Source organism: Miniopterus schreibersii (genome assembly GCF_964146895.1).
Source record: "Miniopterus schreibersii genome assembly, chromosome: 7".
In the NCBI taxonomy this organism is placed as follows: domain Eukaryota; kingdom Metazoa; phylum Chordata; class Mammalia; order Chiroptera; family Miniopteridae; genus Miniopterus; species Miniopterus schreibersii.
Window position 1 is genome coordinate 68,818,412 of NC_138108.1, and position 19,318 is coordinate 68,837,729.

Genomic DNA, 19,318 nt, shown 5'->3' on the forward strand with positions numbered 1-19,318 from the left:
TAACACTGAGTTGCGTTGTTCTAAACTTCCTAAATAATGACCTCATTTAATCCTCACTACCTGTCCACTTCCATTCTACAGATGAAGAAACAGGCACGGAGAAATTAAGTCACCTTCTCCAGACGAGATTTAAACCCAGCTTTCAAACTCCCGAACGACCATTAAACTGCACAAAGAGAAACCGGGGAGGCAGCGGCGCAGAAAGTGCTGCTCGGAAGGAGACGGGTGAGGGAAGGAAATGTACAGGTTCTGCAGATGTTTCCTTATTGTTCGAATCTTTGACAAAATGTTTCATCATTTACTTATATATTTTTAAAGGGGGAAAAGAGTTTGGCAAAGGGACTCATTTTTGTTCTGTTATATAAACAAATGTTAACATAATCTTTAAGAAAGACAAAAACGTGGAGAACTTGTTTTCCTCCGGGCGTTTTCCAGGCTCCTCGGCTTAAACCGTGGGAGACATTCGCGGCTCTGCTATTCCCTATGGTCCTGCAGCCTTCTGCTATCACACCGGTGCCCGGCGCACTGACTGCACTAGCCTCGATAACCCAGTTAAATATTAAGTGCTAATGATCAGCGTCTCTCACCCGCGGCCGTGGTTATAAAGCAAGGATTCCACGCTCCCCCGAACAGGTCCTCGGAAATGGAGCCGACTTGGAACTCAGTCCTGGCGGTTTTCCTAAGCTTTCCGTGCTGGGGGCTGGCCTGGGAGCCCGACGGAAGCTTCCTCTGGGCCGCCGGGCCTCTGCCCGGCCGCGTGCTGCGCGACCCCAGCGGCGCGCGGGGAAGCCCGGGTGCCCGCCCCGCGCCCGCGGCCGCCGGCGTGTCCGCGTGCCGCCAGCCCCTGCCCGCGCTCCTGCCCGGGTACTTCCGCGGAGTCCGCGGCGTCCGGGTCACCCATTATAAAGTGTTCCTGTCGTGGGCGCAGCTTCTCCCCGCGGGAAGCTCCCAGGAGCCCGACGAGGACGCCGTGCGCTGCTACCGGCGCCTGCTGGGGGCCGTGAGGGCGGCGGGGCTGCGGCCGCTGGGCGTCCTGCACCGCGCGGGCCTCCCCGCCCCCGCCCGCGCCCCCGCCCGCGCGCGCCCCGGCCGCGGGAGCGAAGCCTTCGCCGGCCGCTTTGCCGACTACGCCGCGTTCGCCTTCCGCGCCTTCGGGGACCTGGTTGAAACCTGGTTCACTTTCAGCGACTTGGAGGCGGCGATAAGGGAACTTCCCCACCAGAAATCAAGATCTTCGCGTCTCCAGACCCTCGCGGACGCCCACAGGAGAGCCTATGAGATTTTCCACGAAAAGTACGCTTCCCCAGGTGAGTTCGCCTGGCCCTGGAGGCCCCCCCCGCGGCGGCCGCGCTCGCCCCGTCCCCGCCTCCTCACCGCGGGGCTCGGCATCTCCGCGCTCTTCCGCAGCAGCGCCGTCGGGTCTCTCAGTCGCGAGGAACTAACCCCATGTTAATACCGGGGATCCCCCGGGCCGACAGGAGGGGCGGCCTCCCGGGCACAGCGCGCGCTCTCCCTGGGGAGTCCCCCGCACGCGCCCCGGCCGGGCCGGAGCCCGCGCCGCCCCCGAGGCCCGGCCGCCGCAGCCCCGCCCGCCCGCGCGACCCCCGCGAGGCTCAGCCCCCCCCGCCCCCCTCGGCCCCCCCGCCCCCCTCGGCCTCCCCTTTGCTTATGCGAAGCAACTTGCAGATTCAGGCTGAAGCTTGCGTTCCAGCGGGGACAGACAGACAGAGAGAAAATAATGCAATACTGATGGTGGTGCGAAGAGCGTAATTTCAGTTGTCCGTATTCTTGCTTCCCAACTAGCTTGAGGTTCTGATTCAGCAGATCTGGGCGGAACCAGGACATTTGTGATTTTTCATAAACTCTCTAGGAGAATCTGAGGTACACCAATGTTGAGAACCGGTTGGGGATTATACGTGCTCTCTTGTTTTTATGCTACACGCATAGCATATAAGATGTGCATACCTGCATATTCTACTTGGTGAGTATATTCTCATTTTATCAAAATCTCTTTGAAAGCATGAGTTTCAACGGTCATATAGGTTCCAATAATAGGAATGGATCGTAAAGTTTAAAATCCCGCCCTCATTTTCATATATGTTTACTTAATTTTTACCATTACAGATTATAAACGTGCCTATATATAAATGCTTGCCTAGCTTCTGACAAATTCTTCTGATAGAGTCTTAGAATTGAAATTACTGGGTCAAGAGATGTGCATGCTTTAAGACGTTAAAGCATGTTGCTAAATTGTCTTCCAGAAGAGTTATAATGGTTTATAAAATTGTTCTTCAGCCTGGGTTCAATGATGTCGTTATTTTTATCATTGGTAATTTGGCAGCTAAAAACGATGATCTCCTTATATTCTCCGCTTGCATGTATTTGATTATAGAGAGGTTAAACTTGTTTTTTCTATGCGGAAGATGAAAGGAGTGTGAGTGTGGAAGGGGCTGCTTCTGGCAGGGCTGAGAGGAAGGCAGACTGGGGCCAGCTGGGGAGCCCCCGGAGGGCAAGGCCGGAGCTGGCCGGAGACCTGGAGAGCCTGGGGCCCCGGTGGGGCGACCAGCGGCCGCCGTCAGTTTAGCGAACTGGGAGCAGAGGGTGGACGTGAGGAGATGCCGGATTTGAAACTGGATTCTTCGGAACGCAGACCTTGGGGTGGATGAGCAAGTAAGTTTGCCTGCAGTGATTCTGCTGAGGACACTGCTTAAAGTGAGCTCTGGAGAAGGCGGCGCTGAGCCTGCCTCCTCTCAGGCAAAGGAGCGTGTCTTATCCCGAGGCCAGATTCCACAGAACTACTTAAATTATAAAACTATACACACATGTTTATGAAGATGTTTTGCGTAGCTCACTTTATTTTATTTTATTATTTTTTTAAATATATCTTTATTGATTTCAGAGAGAGGAAAGGAGAGGGAGAGAGAGAGCTAGAAACATCAATGATGAGAGAGTCATTGATCGGCTGCAGCCCGCAACCCGGGCATGTGCCCTGACCGGCAATCGAACCCTGATCGCCTGGATCCTAGGTCGACACTTAACCACTGAGCCACACCCAGCCGGGCTGCATAGCTCATTTTTAATTTCCATCAGGTTACTGGAGGCTGTGTCTCTTTTTCTTTCTTTTTTAAATTCCTCATTTCCTTCTTTTCTGCTAGCGCTCCTTCTCCCCGCTCTCCATCTTCTCCCTCTTCACCGTCCCTGGGCTGTCCGCCCCAGTGTAGTGCAGGAAGCAAAAGAAATTCTCTCTTCCATCTCTTTGCTGTATCAAAAGGTGGTCTCCCGTTCCCCTCCCAACCCCCTCTCTCCCCCCTCCCTCCCCTCTCTCTGCCCCCTCCCACGGCCGGTGGGAATGACTGATGGTGCAGCCGCTCTGCAAAACAGTCTGGCAGTTCCTCAAGTTAAACTTTAGAGTCACCATATGACTCAACAACTCCTCTCCTGGGTATACATCCAAGAGTAATGAAAACAAATGTCAAGGCAAAAATGTGTTACCAACATTTATAGCAGCATTATTTGTAATAACCAAAAGTGGAAATAACCCTAATGTCCATCAACTGACGGATGAACAAAATGAGGCATATGCATACAGTGGGATGTTATTCAGCCTTAAAAGGAGTGAAGTACTGATACATGCCGCAGCGTGATGAGCCTCAGCCACAAAAACCACACATTACATGATATCCTTTAGATTAAATGTCCAGACTAAGCAGCTCTATGAGATACTAAAGTAGATTAGCAAAATCTAGGGCTAAAAGAAAATGGGAGTGACCGCTTCTGGGCACAGAATCTCTTTGGGTGATTAAAATGTTTTGGAATAGTGGAGATAGTTGCATAGTTTTGTGAATATATTAAAAACCACTGAGTTGTATACTTTAAAGGGGTGATTTTTTTTCAGTTAAAGTTGACATTAAATATTATTTTATGTTATTTTCAGGAGGGGTGAATTTTATGCTATATGAATATCTTAATTTTAAAAGTGTAAAAAATAAATAAATGGGAGGGTTGAAGGTTTATAAAACAAAACAAAACAAAGCACAATTACATCTACTTGAATATTCCTCCCTATCACATCTTTTTTTAATCCTCACCCGAGGATATGTTTTTATTGACGGTTTCAAGGAGTCCTGGCCAGGTATTTTATAGGATACCTGTTTTTAAAAATAGCTTTCTTGAGATGTAATTCATATACCATGCAATTCACCCATTTAAAGTCTTTGGTATATTTTAATATGGTTTTTAGTATATTCACAGATATGTGCAACCATCACCATGGTCAATTTTAGAACATTTTTATCACCTCAAAAATAAATCTTGTAACCTTCAGCTATCACATTCCTACCCCCGCATTTCCTTCCCCTATCCCAACCACTAATTAACTGTCTCTATAGATTTCCCTGTTCTGAACATTTCACATGAATGGAATAATATGTGGTCTTTTGTGATTGTATCTATTGGGATTTGTCTGATGTTTTCCTCAAGGATAGACTGGAATTACGGGTTTGGGGGAGGAAGATCACAGAATAAAGTGCCATTTTTATCACATCATATCAAAGGTACATACTATTGCCCTAGCCAGTTTGGCTCAGTGGTTAGAGCATTCGTTCACAGACTGAAGGGTCATGGGTTCTATTCCTGCCAAGGGCACGTACCTCAGTTGCAGGCTCAGTCCCCAGCCCTGGTTGGTGCTCAAGCGGGAGGCAGCCAATCGACGTGTGTCTCTCACATCGATGTTTCTCCCTCTCTCCCTCTCTCTCTCTTTCTCTCCCTCCTCCACTCTCTCTGAAAAGCAGTGGAAAAATATCCTTGGGTGAGGATTACAAAAAAAAACGTACATACTATCAACATGATATATGGCTATTGATGTTAATCTTGATCACCTGGCTGAGGTAGCATTTGCCAGATATCTCCACTGTGCTCTTTGGAAGGAAGTCACTGTACACAGCCCACACTTAAGGAGTGGGGAGTTCTGCTCCCTCTTATAAATACTTTTTGAAAGTTCTTTTCTAAACTTAACCAAGAAGGTAAAAGACTTGTACACTGAAAACTATAATACATTGCTGAAAGAAATTAAATAAAATAAAAATAAATGGAAACACATTCCTTGTTCATGGACTGGAAGACATAATATTGTTAAAATGTCAGTACTACCCAAAGTGATCTACAGGTGCAATGAAATCCCTAACAAAATCCCAATGATAGAGTCCTCGCTGGTTTTGCCCAATGGTTAGAGCATCAGCCCATGGACTGAAAGGTCCTGGGTTTGATTCTGGCCAAATGCACGTACCTTGGCTGTAGGCTCGATCCCCGGCCCCAGTTGGACTCTAAAAGTAACCAATCAATGTTGTCTCTCTCACATCGATGTTTCTCTCTCTCTTTCTCTCTCTTTCTCTTTCTCTCTCTCTCTCTCTTCCACTCTCTCTGAAAGCAATGGAAAAAATTATCCTTGGGTGAGAATTAAAAAAATAAAAATATATAAACTAAAAAAAAAATCCCAATGATAGAAAAATCCATCCTTAAATACATATGGAATCTCAAGAGACCCCAAATAGCCAAAACAATTTTGAAAAAAAAAACAAAGTTGAAGGACTAACATTTCCTGATTCCAAAATGTACTACAAAGCTACAGTAATCAAAACAGTATAGTACTGGCATAAGGCTGGATGGACATATAGACAAATGGATAGAATAGAGAGCCCAGAAAAAAACTCTCACCTATATGGTCAAATGATTTTCAACAAGGGTGTCAAGACCCCTCGGCAGGGGAGGGGGGACAGTCTTTTCAACAAATGGTGCTGGGAAAGCTGCATATGCACGTGCAAAAGAATGAGGTTGGATCCTTACCTTACCCCATGTACAAAAACTAACCCAAAATGGATCAAAGACCCAAACATAAGAACTAAAACTATAAAACTCTTAGGAGAAAACATTGGGACAAAAACTTTATGGCATTGGATGTGGTGCTGATTTTTTAGCTATGACACTAAAAGTGCAGGCAACAAAAAATAAAGTAGATAAATTAGACTTCATCAAAATTAAAAACTTTTGTGCATCCAGGGACACTATTAACAGAGGGAAAAAGCAACCCACAGAATGGGAGAAAATATTTGCAAATCATATATTTGTTAAGAGATTAATATCCAGAATATATTTTAAAAACTTCTAACTCAACAACAAAACGAACAGCTGCATTTAAAAATGAGCAAAGGACTTGAACTGATATTTTTTCCAAAGAAATCATGCCAATGGCCAACAAGTACATGAAAAGATGCGCTGAGAAGTGCAAGTCACAACCACAACAAGATTAAAAAACAAACAAACAAAAAACAAACAAAAAAACCACCACCACAATAAGATACCACTTCACACCCTTTGGATGGCTACTAATAAGAGAAAAGAAAATCACAAGTGCTGGTGAGGGTATAGAGAAACTGTAACCCTTGTGCACTGTTGGCAGGAATGTAAAATGATGTCGCCACTGTAGAAAACAGTGTTCCAGTTCCTTAAGAAATTAAACATAGAATTGCCATATGATCTAGCGCTTTGGGGTATATACCCCCCAAAAATTGAAAGCAGGGACTTGAACAGATATTCGTATACCCATTTTCATAGCAGCATTATTCACAGCAGCCAAAAGGTGGGGAAAACCCAAATGCCCATGGATGGGTGAATAAGTACACAAAATGTGGGCTATACAAATAACGAAATATTATTCAACCTTAAAAAGAAATGAAATTCTGGCATGTGCTACAACAGGGATGAACCCAGAAGACATTATGCTAAGTGAAATAAGCCAGCCACAAAATATAAGTATTATATGATTCCACCTACGTGAGGGACTAAGAATAATCGAGTTCACAGGGACAAAAAGAAGAACAGTGGGTAGGACAGAAGAACAGAAGAAGAACAGAAGCTGGAAGGAGGGAAAACAGGGAATTACTGTTCAGTGGATACAGAGTTTTAGTTTGGGGTGGGAAATTTTGGAGATGGATGGTGGTGATGGTTGCAGAACAGTGTGAATGTACTTAATGCCACTGAACTGTACACTTAAAAAAAATTTTTAATGGTAAATTTTATGTTTATATTTTACCACAGTTTTTGAAAAGTTATTTTCTAATATTCCTATATGCCTTATAAACCCCATATTGATGTGTTCAGTGTGCCAGCACAGAGAAGCCTACAAAGAGAGGATTTGGGCAGAGCTGGAAGGAGAGCTCTTCTCTCACTGGAAGAGTAGACTAGCACACGGCGTCCTCCACCTGCACAACTCTGAGACACAATCGGGGTAACAGTTACCCCACCCGCCCCTGGCCGTAGTGGCTGGAAGCATTGATATTGGCAGTTCAGTATTGACCAGGTTCCTTTTATTGAAGCATCTGGGCCAAAAGGGAACGGAGCAAATGGAAACGGGCTATTTTGTGTGGAAGGTTGCAATGGTTTTGGGGGGAATATCTTCCCTTTACCGTGGAAACAGAAATGAGCTGATCCTTTAGTGAGGTCTAGTAATGCCTCTGAGGGACAGGAATTTACACAGTGCTATGCAGTGATTTTCTACCCAGGCTTAAAACAGCTAATTCTCAACTTAAAACAAATACTGATTTTGAGTCCTGTAGACATGAATACCTATTTTAACCACATAACTGCAAGATAAATTATCTTAAACCTGAGTAATGAACCCCCTTTCAGTGCCACAGAAAACATGAACTGCAAGCCTAGAGTGAGAGCCTAGCTTTGAGTAATCTGCATTTTACACTTCTTTAAGAATGGGAACAGGTGCAAGCATAAGCCATATCGGGGAAGTTTCATCATCTGGTATGATATGAGAATTTCTGGAACTTTAGGTACATTTGTTTAGTCTAAATTCTAAAAACAGTTTGTAAAGTCAAACAGAAATTATTTGTGGGTTAATTGTGCTTAGGGATTAACTGTACCCTTGTTTCGTTTCATTGGTCTAGAGATGGTACTAAATTGTACATTTTTTAAAAAAATGTTTTCATTGATTTCAGAGAGAGGAAGGGAGAGGGATAGAAACACCAATGATGAGAGAGTCATTGATCGGGTGCCTCCTGCACGCCACCCCCCACACACTGGGGATCGGACCCGCAACCTGGGCACGCGCCCTGACGGAATCGAACCCTGACCTCCCGGTTCATGGGTCGACGCTCAACCACTGAGCCACGCCAGCCGGGCTAAATTGTACATTTTTAAATGTTAGGCACAAACTGAGAACAAATGTTCTCTGTGTGCTGCTGTGATGATAGACAAGCATGGAAATCAGTGAAAGGTAAAATGGAGCCATTGGCACAATCAATAAATTACTGGGAACAGCGTTATCTTATCAGAATGAGAAATAAATGTGTCTGGGTGATAGTCCCTGCTCAAAGGATTTCAAAGTCCCATTACACTTATCAAAATAAGCACTTTGTAGTTGGCAGTGGTTGATAGTGGTGGTTTCATTGACTGGAAGATCTCTGTCCTGTAAAGAATTTGGATGAAAGAGAGAAGTCAGGGCACATAGTCTCAAACTGAGGTTCTGTTCAATTTTTGTTTAGTGTTTTCAAATTACAGGTCTGAGCACCTGCCATGCACCCAGTCCCTAAGCTTGATGTTTGGAGGGACTAAACACACATTTACGTTTTGCTACTCGTGGAACACACACTCCAGTGAGAAAGACTGAAGTGCATCAAAGCCTTAGAGAGCAGTGCAAACACTGAGGATCCAAGCCCACAGCTGCGCGCTCTGAGTGCGGTCCGAGGACCGCTGCATTGGACGCACCCCGGGAGCTTGTTAAACGCACCGGTTCCTGGGCCCACCCATCTGCTGACAAGCAGGCAGGTGGCTCTGATGCACACAGATTCGAGCAGCACTGTTAGGTGATCAAATGCCAAAGCAAGTGGGTTTGAGCTGTGTATGTTTATATTTCATCGTTTTCCCCTCAGTGCACAGTAGAGGCTGAATTGATGTTCATACAGAGAATAGAGACAGGTCACAGCAGCTCCCCAGAGCCCCTGCCTTGGAGAAGTTCCTGCATTTCAGAGTCCCGGTCCATGTGAAACATTCTCTAAAGGACATTTTGTAAGCCGCCTTATTTTCTAAAGTCTTTCCGCTAGGGTTAAGCCATGTGAGTGATTTCTTCAGCAACCCTTTTTATATCAGGAGCCATGGAATAGAAAGTCCGGTAGGAAATGAGTCCTGACGCGGCCTCCGTGGCCGCAGCCTCCTGCCTCGCTCACCTGTGTCTCCTCCCCTGGTTGGTTTCAGGCAGAAAGCTGTCTGTGGTCCTGCGAGCGGAAGCGGTCTCCGAGCTCCTGCTAGAAGCGTCCACTTCTTCCCTTGCCAAGGTGAGGACAGCCCAAGAAACAGCATCTGCAACATCTGAGGAAAGCTGCCATTTTCATTTTAGAAAAGAGCTGTTTTTGTCCTTTGGCTTGATTGACATTTGTATAAGTGTCTTCTGGGTGGTATACGTTCTGTAGATTCACAATGACTTTAAAACAAAAATCTCCTTTGCTGGGGCCTCAGCTCTTATTTGGCCACATGTCAGCTTTTGCCGCCTCTTGCTCTGATTATTTTATTAAAAGTGTCCAAAATAGCGTATTAGAAGAGAGGTCAGTTTATAGCAAAACAGGTGCTAGGGTCACGGTTTGTTTTTATAAATATTGTGCTCCCTCAAGTACCCATCCTGGTTTCTACCTCCTCTAATATAACTTTTAAACTGTGATTATAATAAGGAAAGTTAAAACACCTGAGAATTAAGAAGCATTGGCCCTTGTAGGTCTGGCTGCTGGGCAGTGTGGAAATGAAAGTCATCAGGAAAAAGAGCTGATTCTGTAGTTCGGCAGGGCGTGCACAGAACCGAGCTGCCTGTGACAGACACCGGCTTGTATCTGCAATAGGATGGAGGCCCCACCTGTCAGCGGCTGGCCTTCAGATTTACCTGCTCAGAAACTCACAATCCAGACACGATAAGCTGTAAATAACATGCGCCAAGGCTGCGTGTGCAGCCAGAATGCCATCTGAATTGATTTACAAGGGGCAATAACGGCTATCACTCATGAACTCGGAGACCAAAGTGCTGACCTGGAAAGAGCTGGTAGAGCAATAGCCTTTGCACTGGCTGCCCCTCCCTAATCCATGCCATGTCGTGCTTCTGAATTATCTTCCAAAAGCACAGTTTTTCCCAGTTCCCCGCTGGGAAGTTACAATCCCCTGAATTGGTGCAAACTCCACAGGGCCTGCCAGTGCCGCTCAGGCAGGCCCTCTGCTCCCTCTCTGACCTCACCTCTTTCCTAGCGTGTGCTCTGCTTCCTGCCTGCTCTCCTGTCTCCCTGCTCATCCTGCCAGCCTTCCTAAAAAATCTCTCCCAACAAAACCCTGCCTATCCTTCAGGTCTGTGTGGAGGTGGGCTTCATCAGGAGGCCTCGTTCAATATCTCTCCCTCGCTCACCCTGCTGTGGTCTCTCCCCACCGGAAAAAAGCCCGTAGCCATTTGTTTGGACAGCAGTTCCCAGGTTCTGGTGTTTATCAGAATCACCTGGAGGGCTAGTAAAGCTCACAGAGGCTGAGGACAGCCTTGGGCTTCACAGGTGCCCCCAGTTCCCAGGTGAATGTAACCCCCTCCAGGGTCTGAGGACCCCTGTGTGGACTTGCCTTATAGCACTGCTCAGTTTCTGCCTTTTCTCCATGTAACTGGTGCATTTACTAACACTCTCTATGAAAAGTTGTCAGCTTCTGTGGATCTTATTCATCTTTGAACATGAATCCCCACCCACTGTACCCAGCACAGTGATTTCAGGGTAGAAACTCAATGGCTGTGTGTTGTGTGGAGTTGACAGAACAGGAGCTGAGTGGGCAGGGAGCGGGAGATTGGAGTGGTCCCGCTGAAGTGGAGCCAGCTTGTGGGACGTTAGTAAACACAGATGAGAACTTGACTGGGAAACCATAGGGCTCCAGTGTGAGTCAGTTATCCAAGTCCACAGTACACACGATTGTCCTCAGGGCCATTACCACAGTCTTTGTTCTGAAAGAACCTATCATCCATGAGGGGAAGAAGACAGGCAATGATCTAGTCATGACTAGAAACTGGTGCTGAGAAGGGTGGGGAGGGAATCACAGTGGCCTGTTTATGTGTTTAGACTGTGAATCTGGAGTCTTAGAGTGCATGCAGGCCAGAGACAGGGCCGAGGGTAGGGTATGTCCTTCACTGGAGCATGGGTGGGGATGTTGAAGACCAGGGCCATGGGAGCTGTGCTTTCAGATAATAGTATGGGCCAGGCTAGAGCCACCTGGGGTGGACTTTAAACTGTGGTCTGAGAGTGGTCAGTGGCTATAGCCCACAATGAAAACAAAACTCAGTACCCCAGGAGGGTCTGCAAAGATCACTGGCGAGCCTGTGGGTGATGGCAGAGGGCTGCACTGCCTCCACCCTGGCAAAGTGGGAGCCACTCTGGGGAGGGTGCTGCCCAGGGCAGCCCTGACTTCTGACTCCCTCCTTAGAGCTTACCTGCTTGGTGAGAATCCACCTTGTGTGGCGCACAGCACTTCATTCATTCACTTGTTTGTTTACTCATATGCAGTTATTGAGCATTTACTGTGTGCCAAGCACTTTGCTGAGTACATAGATGATGTATCCCCAGCAACACAGAGAGACACACACACATTCTCACTCCATCCCCAACAACACACAGAGACATACACATTCTCACTCCATCCCCAGCTTCTCCTTCACCTGCTCTTTCATTGAAAAACCCTGCTTTGGAGTATTCAGTTCAGTGATGGGGGACAAACAAAAAGAACACTTCTGAGAAGTTCTTTTTTTTTTTTTTTTTTAATTTATCTTTATTGTTGAGAGTATTACAGGTGTCCCATTTTCCCCCCCAATTGACGCCCCTCCACTTCACTCACCCCCTCCCCAGGCCTTCACCCCATTATTAACTGTGTCCATGGGTTACACATATATGCATATAACTTCTTTGGTTAATCTCTTCCCTCCCTCCACCCTCCTTCCCCCTTTCCTCTGAAATATGATCTTCTGTTACATGTGTCAGTGTCTCTGGATCTGTTTAGTTCATCAGATTCTTTTGTTCATTAGCTTCTTCTTAAAGAAGACCCTTCAACTTTTCCTGTAGTGCTGGTTTGGTGGTGATGAACTCCTTTAGCTTTCCCTTGTCTGTGAAGCTCTTTATCTGACCCTCTATTTTAAACGATAGCTTTGCTGGGTAGAGCAATCTTGGTTGTAGTTCCATGTTTTTCATCACTTTGAATATTTCTTGCCACTCCCTTCTGGCCTACAAAGTTTCTGTTGAGAAATCAGCTGACAGTCATATGGGTGCTCCCTTGTAGGTAATTAACTGCTTTTCTCTTGCTGCTTTTAAGATTCTCTCTTTGTCTTTAACCTTTGGCATTTTAATTATGATGTGTCTTGCTGTGGGCCTCTTTGGGTTCCTCTTGTTTGGGACCCTCTGTGCTTCCTGGACTTGTAAGTCTATGTCTTTCCCCAGGTAGGGGAAGTTTTCTGTAATTATTTTTTCAAATAGGTTTTCAATTTCTTGGTCTCTTTCTTCCCCTTATGGCACCCCAATAACACGAATGTTGGGCCTCTTGAAGTTGTCCCAGAGGCTCCTTATACTATTTTCATATTTCTGGATTAATTTTTCTTTTTGCTCTTCTGGTTGATGTTTTTTGTTTCCTCATGTTCCAAATTGCTGATTTGATTCTCAGCGTCCTCTACTCTACTGTTGATTCCATGTAAATTATTCTTCATTTCAATTCATGTAGCCTTCATTTCAAATTGGTACTTAATATTATGTTACCAATTTTCTCAGTTATTTCCCTAATAGTCTGTTTAAAAATCCTTATAAACAAAATTCTGAACTCTGTATCTGTTAGCTTGCTTGGATCTATTTCATTTAGTTCCTCTTCTAGAGATTTCTTCTGTTCTTTCCTTTGTGACATATTTCTTTGCCTCCACATTTTGGCTGCGTCCAGGTGTTTGTTTCTATGTATTAGGTAGAGCTGCTATGTCTCCTGGAATCTGTAGAGTGGCTTTGTGTAGTAGGTTTCCTGAAGGGTCCAGTGGCTCAGCCTCCCCAGTTACCTGAGCTGGGCCTTCTAGGTGCTCCCCTGTGTGGGCTGTGTGCACTGTCCTATTGTAGTTGAGCCTTGTTGCTGTTGGCGTCCCTGGGAGGAATTGACTCCCAGACCAGTCAGCTGTGAGGACCAGCTGCAACTACAGCCAAAGAGCTGCTGTGCTGGAGACACCCCTAGGGATCAGGATTTACTTCGGTGGAGCTTTGGCGTTCACCAAGTGCCCCCCTTGAGTGTCACTCCTGGATGTGGTAGGGTTGTAATCCAGCGTGGTAGAGTCTGACCACCAGGTGCACTGTCTGGGGCCTCCAGGGAGGTGCAAAGTGGGCCTCTGCCAGTGCCTTGCCCAGGGCCACCCAGCCTGAGCTACTCAGCAAACCGTAGTTGGCTGCTACTTGGGCTGGGCTTGGCGTTGTCCAGGAGAAGCTAAGCTATGAACCAATGCAGGCTGTTGCTAGTGCCAGGCCTGGGGCCACTTACCAAGCTGTATGGGGCCCGCTGCTGCTTGTTTGAGAGATTTTAGGGAAGTCCTAAGCATGAGGCTGGAGAGGCCACTTGCACAGAAAAGCCCCTGGAAATGGCCTGGATGAGCTGCAGGTAGGGAGGGGCGGGGCCTCCGGGAATCACGGGGAGGGGCCAAAGGTGTGAGTCAGGTGCTGGCGATTCAAATATGGTGCCTGCCTGCGGGCTGTGTGCAGGGAGGACTCCCCAAAGGAGCCATGGCCTCTGCCAGCCCTTCTGCCTGGGAGGAAGCTGCCCCTTCACCTCTCGCCCCAGTTTCAGGCAGGTTAGTTCCTCCCCGAGTGTCCCGGGTCCTTTCAAGCTGCTGCCCGGCGCTGGGCTCAGGGATCGTGTCTTAGTGAGTCTGTGCCGGGCCCTTTAAGAGGAGCTGCTGGGGCTCCCGCAGCCTTCGCCACCCTCAGCGACAGTCCTTGCTGGTTTCACAGCCCAAAGTTGTGGGGACGTCTCTTCCCAGTCCTGGAGCCCTGGGCTGGGGGCACTTGCTCCTCCGGGAAACCTCCACCACCGAGATTCCCTCCTGGGTTTAACCGGCGGCACTGGGTGTGGGCCTGCGGCGAGTCTCCAATTCAGTCCCGATCCTCCAGCGTCTCCGCCCCTCCTCCCAGTCTCGGTGCTTCTTCAGTTCCCTGGTTGTGGGGGTTCTGTTCAGCCAGATCTCAGCAGGTTCTGAGTGATGGTGGTTCCTTATTTTAGTTGTAATTTTGATGTGGTTGCGGGAGGCTGCGGGTGCAGCTGTTACCTACACCACCATCTTGTTTCTGCCCCCTGAGAAGTTCTTCGTCTTGAAATTGCTTTTCTCAGATACCCCCTTTTTCCTTATTTCTAGGACGCAGTCGATTTCCTTTCTCTCGATTTGTCTTATGAATGCCAAAGCGGGGCGAGTTTGCTGCAGCAGCTGAGGGAACTGCAGGTAAGCTGAGCCCTTTCCCATACTGAAGATGAGAGGCAACAGTTCCTGGAGCGCATTAGGCATCTCACGCTTGGGCTGTCATGTAAACTGAACTGCCCCCCAGTCAGCAGACCTGTGGAGCTGTGTCTGGGAGATTCCCACTGAGAGCATCGCTAGAGAAAATCGAGAGGTTGGGCGGTCTTCCCTGGGGAGGATAGTGGGAATCGGCTTGTTACTGTAAGTGTTTACATGCATCTCCTGCTCTCTTGTGTAGAAATCCACTGAGAATAAAAATTCTGGATTAAATAGGCTATTTCATGGATTTGGCTCATGGTTGCACAACAGTATAAATGTACTTAATGCCTCTGAACTGTACACTTAAAAATGGTTAAGGTGGTAAATTTTGTGTTATGTGTATTTTACCACAAATTTTTTTGAAAGAGTTCACAGCCAGGTCTACTAAATCAGATACCAGCAATCGGGACTTTCCTATAACCTCAGGCCCCTTCTTCCTGTACTTAGTGTTTTTCTCAAGTCTAACGGTTCTGACACCTTAGAGAAAATATGTTAGGCGTCTCCTACCCAACTCTTAGCTGTCTCTCCTATGCTTGGTCACTGCTGTGCAACTTCCTTGCTGAATTCCCTGAAGTCCCAACTGCTCCCCTATCTCCTGATGGTATAACTGATTATATGCCCAGCAGTTTCTCTCTGGACCTCCCGAGTCCTAGCAGGATGCCCATACTTACCCCTGAAGAGCCGCTCTCTTGCCGGCCTGTCCGCAGATGCCACCAGTGCTCACCCAGGCCTTATTCCAGCCTCTCAGGTTCTCGCACAAAGCCACTGGCCTCTGCTTTCAGTCCTGAGCCTCCTGGTTTTGATTCCACCACGTCCACCACCAAGGAGGATGGATTGTCAGAGGAGTTACTCCTTTAAACGCCAAGCTCAGTAACCTCAAGCCCTCAGGGCTACAGCTAGGCAGGGTCTCCGCTTTTCCTGAGGCAGGAGCTGGACATGGGCAAATCTACATCGGTCCTATCCCCACATCCCTGTGTTTCCAGCTGGCCGTGTAAATGCTGTTGCTTTTTTTATCTACAAATAAGATGATGATCTCATTAAAGGTAGCAGATGTCTTCTCATGACATTGGAGTACTAGCTGCCAGGATTTTAGTGCCTGCTGTACCCCAGGCACTGGGTGGGCACTTTATCCTCACATTATCTCCACCCCTCTCAGCACACCTGAGACTGAGACACTGAACTAACGTCAGACACTGGGTAGTGAACATCCACACTGAAATTGGGCCTGGGCTTTCTCATAACACTACACCACCTCTCTAAAACAAAAATAAGCCCAAGGTACCCTGGCCAGTGTGGCTCAGTGGTTAGAGCATCGGCCTGTGCACCAAATGGTTGCAGGTTTGATTCCGGGTCAAGGACACGTACCTAGGCTGCAGGTTCCATCTGGGGTGCATGCGGGAGGCAACGAATTGGTGTGACTCTCTCACATCAATGTTTCTCTCTCTCTCTTTTCCCCCCTCCCACTCTCTAAAAATCAATGGGAAAAATATCCTCAGGTGAGGGTTAACAGCAACAACTTAATAAGCCCAAGGTGTTGGGAATATTCTCATTAGGGTGGCACTTTTGATTCCTTTGATTTTGTAAACACCTCTCCAGAGCACAGGCCCACGCTGTGTGCTGGCTGCCGGGTTTCTGGGCCTCAGGCAGCACTGTGGGGCCTTTGAGGCCTGCACACCTGTGGTGAGTAACTCTGTCTCTGGCCCCCATCAAGGATCCACCAGAGCCCATGGGGTTGAGGCTCGGGGACATTTGGAAACACCAGGGTTATGCAGGTAGGGCACTCACACAGCTCTGGCTTCGTTTCTGCTGGAGAATGTGGGTTACAGTTTCCCTTTTTACATCACAACCCTCTCAAGAGGCCCTGCTCCCACCAGTGCCTGGACAAAGCTGTGAACCCCCAGTTCATGGCCCACCAGCCAATAGTAAAACCTCCCCTGGACAAACAGCGGCCACTGATCACTCCCGCAAAGGTTCTTCACTCCTTTTGTTTCCTTAGGTAGGAATTAAACTCCAGATGTTGCCCTTGCAGCTCAGAAAACGCCCCAAAGGTGCAGGATGACCACTCTGATCACTCAGTGGTGAGGAGAGGACTAAGCTGGAGAGGAGACTGTCCCCTCTGGGGTGTTAGTTACATGCCTGGTAGCATTTCCCACAGTTACCACGCCCAGGACAGGAAGAATAGCCAAGTTCTCCCCACGAAGAGGGGCTGACTTGTGTCCACAGGAACCTGAATTGTGCTGCCCGCCACTTTCTCCTGACCTGCCCTCTCTCCTCATCCCAGGTCCCGCACTCTGCTCTTGAAGAGGCCTCTTCCCATGGGCTGCAAGGGAGGAGATGAAGTCAGGGCAGGAAGGAGCAGGAGCTCCCACCCATTCCCAGGTTCTCCCACTTTCCCCAGAGCACCTGCATGCCTCTCTGTGTGCCCCAGGAACCCTCAGCTGCCTCTCCTGCCACCAGCATGCAGGTGTCTTAGGGCCAGAGGACATCTTCAGGGCCAGCACAATGCTGAAGAGCCACAGCATGTCCACAGGTTCTGCGGGGGGTACCCGAGAGGAGCCCACATCCACTTATCAGAAAAGGCTCTGCTCGCCAAGGGAGTTCCTCACTCAGCAGACGATTCCTCCATTCCTGTGATGGCAGGACAGCCGCCCCACTGTGCAGACCTTTCAGGAAGGAGAATGGCTGGGCTCCCTTAGTGTGTAGCTGCCCTACGTTGACCCAAGGCTGTGTGAGTCGCTGCTCCACTAACTGTGGTTTTTGTCAAGTTACCGGCTCTCAGCGCTGAAGGCATTTCACCTGTGAGGAAGGGACATTCCTAGGGAAAATAAAGATTCCCTGAGAAAATAAAGGATGTGCGTGGCTCCTTTTTAAGTAGCTGCTGTTGGTATCTCTCAGTGGCCTTTAACAACTCAGGAGGAAAAAATTAGCGTGAGAAAAATGACCAAACCCAACCTCCCACAAGGAATTTAAAGTGAAGTCAACGCGTCATCCTAGAGATGTTTCCTTTGATATCGAAATGGCTAGAAATGGGAGAAAAAATTATACCTGCTCCATTTTTAATGAAGACAGCTCCTTTTGTCTTCTTGCTATGGTAAATGGCAAACTTACCAAAAGTGGAAAGAAACGTATAATGAACCCATCCCCAGTTTCAAAACCTATCATATTGTGGTTGATCTGGTTTCTTCTGTACCCTACCTCCCCCTCCCAAACCAGATTGTCTTGAAGCAAAGCCCAAACATCCATAAATACTGTGATGGTGGCGCCTGACTAAGCTTCTTGTAGTAACAGCCCCTGATCAGAGTGCACTGCCTCGTCCTGGTCCTGACACAGCACCTCGTTCCAGGAGGTGCCTCGGAAGCCTGAGATGAAGGCACAGATGGGTCAGTGGGGAGGGTGGCCTATGCTATTGAAAAGCGTACTTCTTGCCCTAGCAGGTTTGGCTCAGTGGTTAGAGCGTCAGCCCATGGACTGAAGGGTCTCAGGTTTGGCTCCAGTCAGGGGCATGTACCTCGGATGCAGGCTTGATCCCAGCACCCGGGCCACATGTGGGAGACAACCAATCTATGTGTTTCTCTCACATCAATGTTTCTCTCTCTCTCTCCCTTCCACTCTCTCTGAAAAGCAATGGAAAAAATATCCTCTGGTGAGGATTTTTTTAAAAAGAAAGAAAAGTGTACCTCTTTCTCCTGCAGAGCCTAGAGTCAGCTCCCTTTATTAGCTGAGATGGCTAGAGGTAATTTCCAAAACCAGATTGAGTAGTCGTAGCTTCTCATCTTGAAATATCTGTCCCTGTTATCAAAAGACTGATTCTAGGCAGTTTCCATTCACTTACTGGCCTTTATCTTTTTCAGACTATTGAGCCAAAAGTGAAAGTGTTCATCTTCAATCTAAAACTCCAGGACTGCCCCTCCACCAGGAAGGACCGAGCTGGGCTTCTCTTCAGCCTCTTTGAAGGTGAGTGGCCCATCGCTGGAGAGGCTTTGAGTGACATTTGGTGCACTGATTTGGGGGGTAGCAGTCTTGAAAGTCTGGGGTTCCAGTAGGAGGAGGGACCCAAGGAGAGTTGGTCTGAGAGCCCATTCTAATGGGTTTAGTGTCCCTTGCCTTCCTGTTGTTGGTCCCTTAGCTCCCACTGACCCAGGAAAGATGACAGGTTCTATTCAGGGATGCCAAGGACACCTTGGTCTTATGGAAATAAAGACCATCAGGCCTCAGGTGTCAGGTATAAGCATGGGAACTGATCTGTGCCTGTCTCCCTCCCTCCAAGGTTTCTCACCTCTGCACCCCTTGGCAGGGCTGCCTCTCTGCCCCCAGACAGCCCCCTCTGCTTGCCCTTGTTCATTTCCCCATTATGTCAACTTGCACTTGGCCTTGGTGGGTACCTGACCACAGACTTTAGGTCTAGGACCTGCAGCTCATGGACTACCTCCTAAATATCTCAGATTCTTGAGAATGAATCCGATTGGTTGGAGTGGTTCAGGAGATTGCTCCTGGTCCAATCAGGTCAAGGGAAAAGTGGGGTCTATTAAGGCATCAGGGGCTGAGGGCCACTAGACACTTTAGGAAGGGGTCAAGGGGCACATTCCCTGTTCCCCGGTATTCAGCCCAGTCACTCTGTAAGGTCAGACTATGGGACAAATCAGTAGTGTCCTTCCCACCACTTGTAACCAGTGCTGGCTTCACAGGCCTCATGAGACTTATCCATAGATACCACTTAATAACCCTTACCTAACTCACCTTTCATGGCAT

General features: G+C 47.8%; 1 protein-coding gene across 1 annotated transcript in view; it reads left to right on the forward strand.

The window, feature by feature from the left end:
* Positions 1–643: 643 nt before the first annotated feature.
* The window catches only part of LCT (lactase), a gene marked incomplete at its 5' end in the record, with an annotated part of 49,625 nt that continues 30,950 nt past the window's right edge, over positions 644–19,318 (forward strand). Inside the window, 4 exons of the mRNA XM_081142178.1 lie at positions 644–1,307; positions 9,259–9,338; positions 14,432–14,515; positions 18,421–18,523. Coding sequence (XP_080998304.1) covers positions 644–1,307; positions 9,259–9,338; positions 14,432–14,515; positions 18,421–18,523 — 931 coding nt within the window. The remainder of the gene's footprint in view (positions 1,308–9,258; positions 9,339–14,431; positions 14,516–18,420; positions 18,524–19,318) is intronic.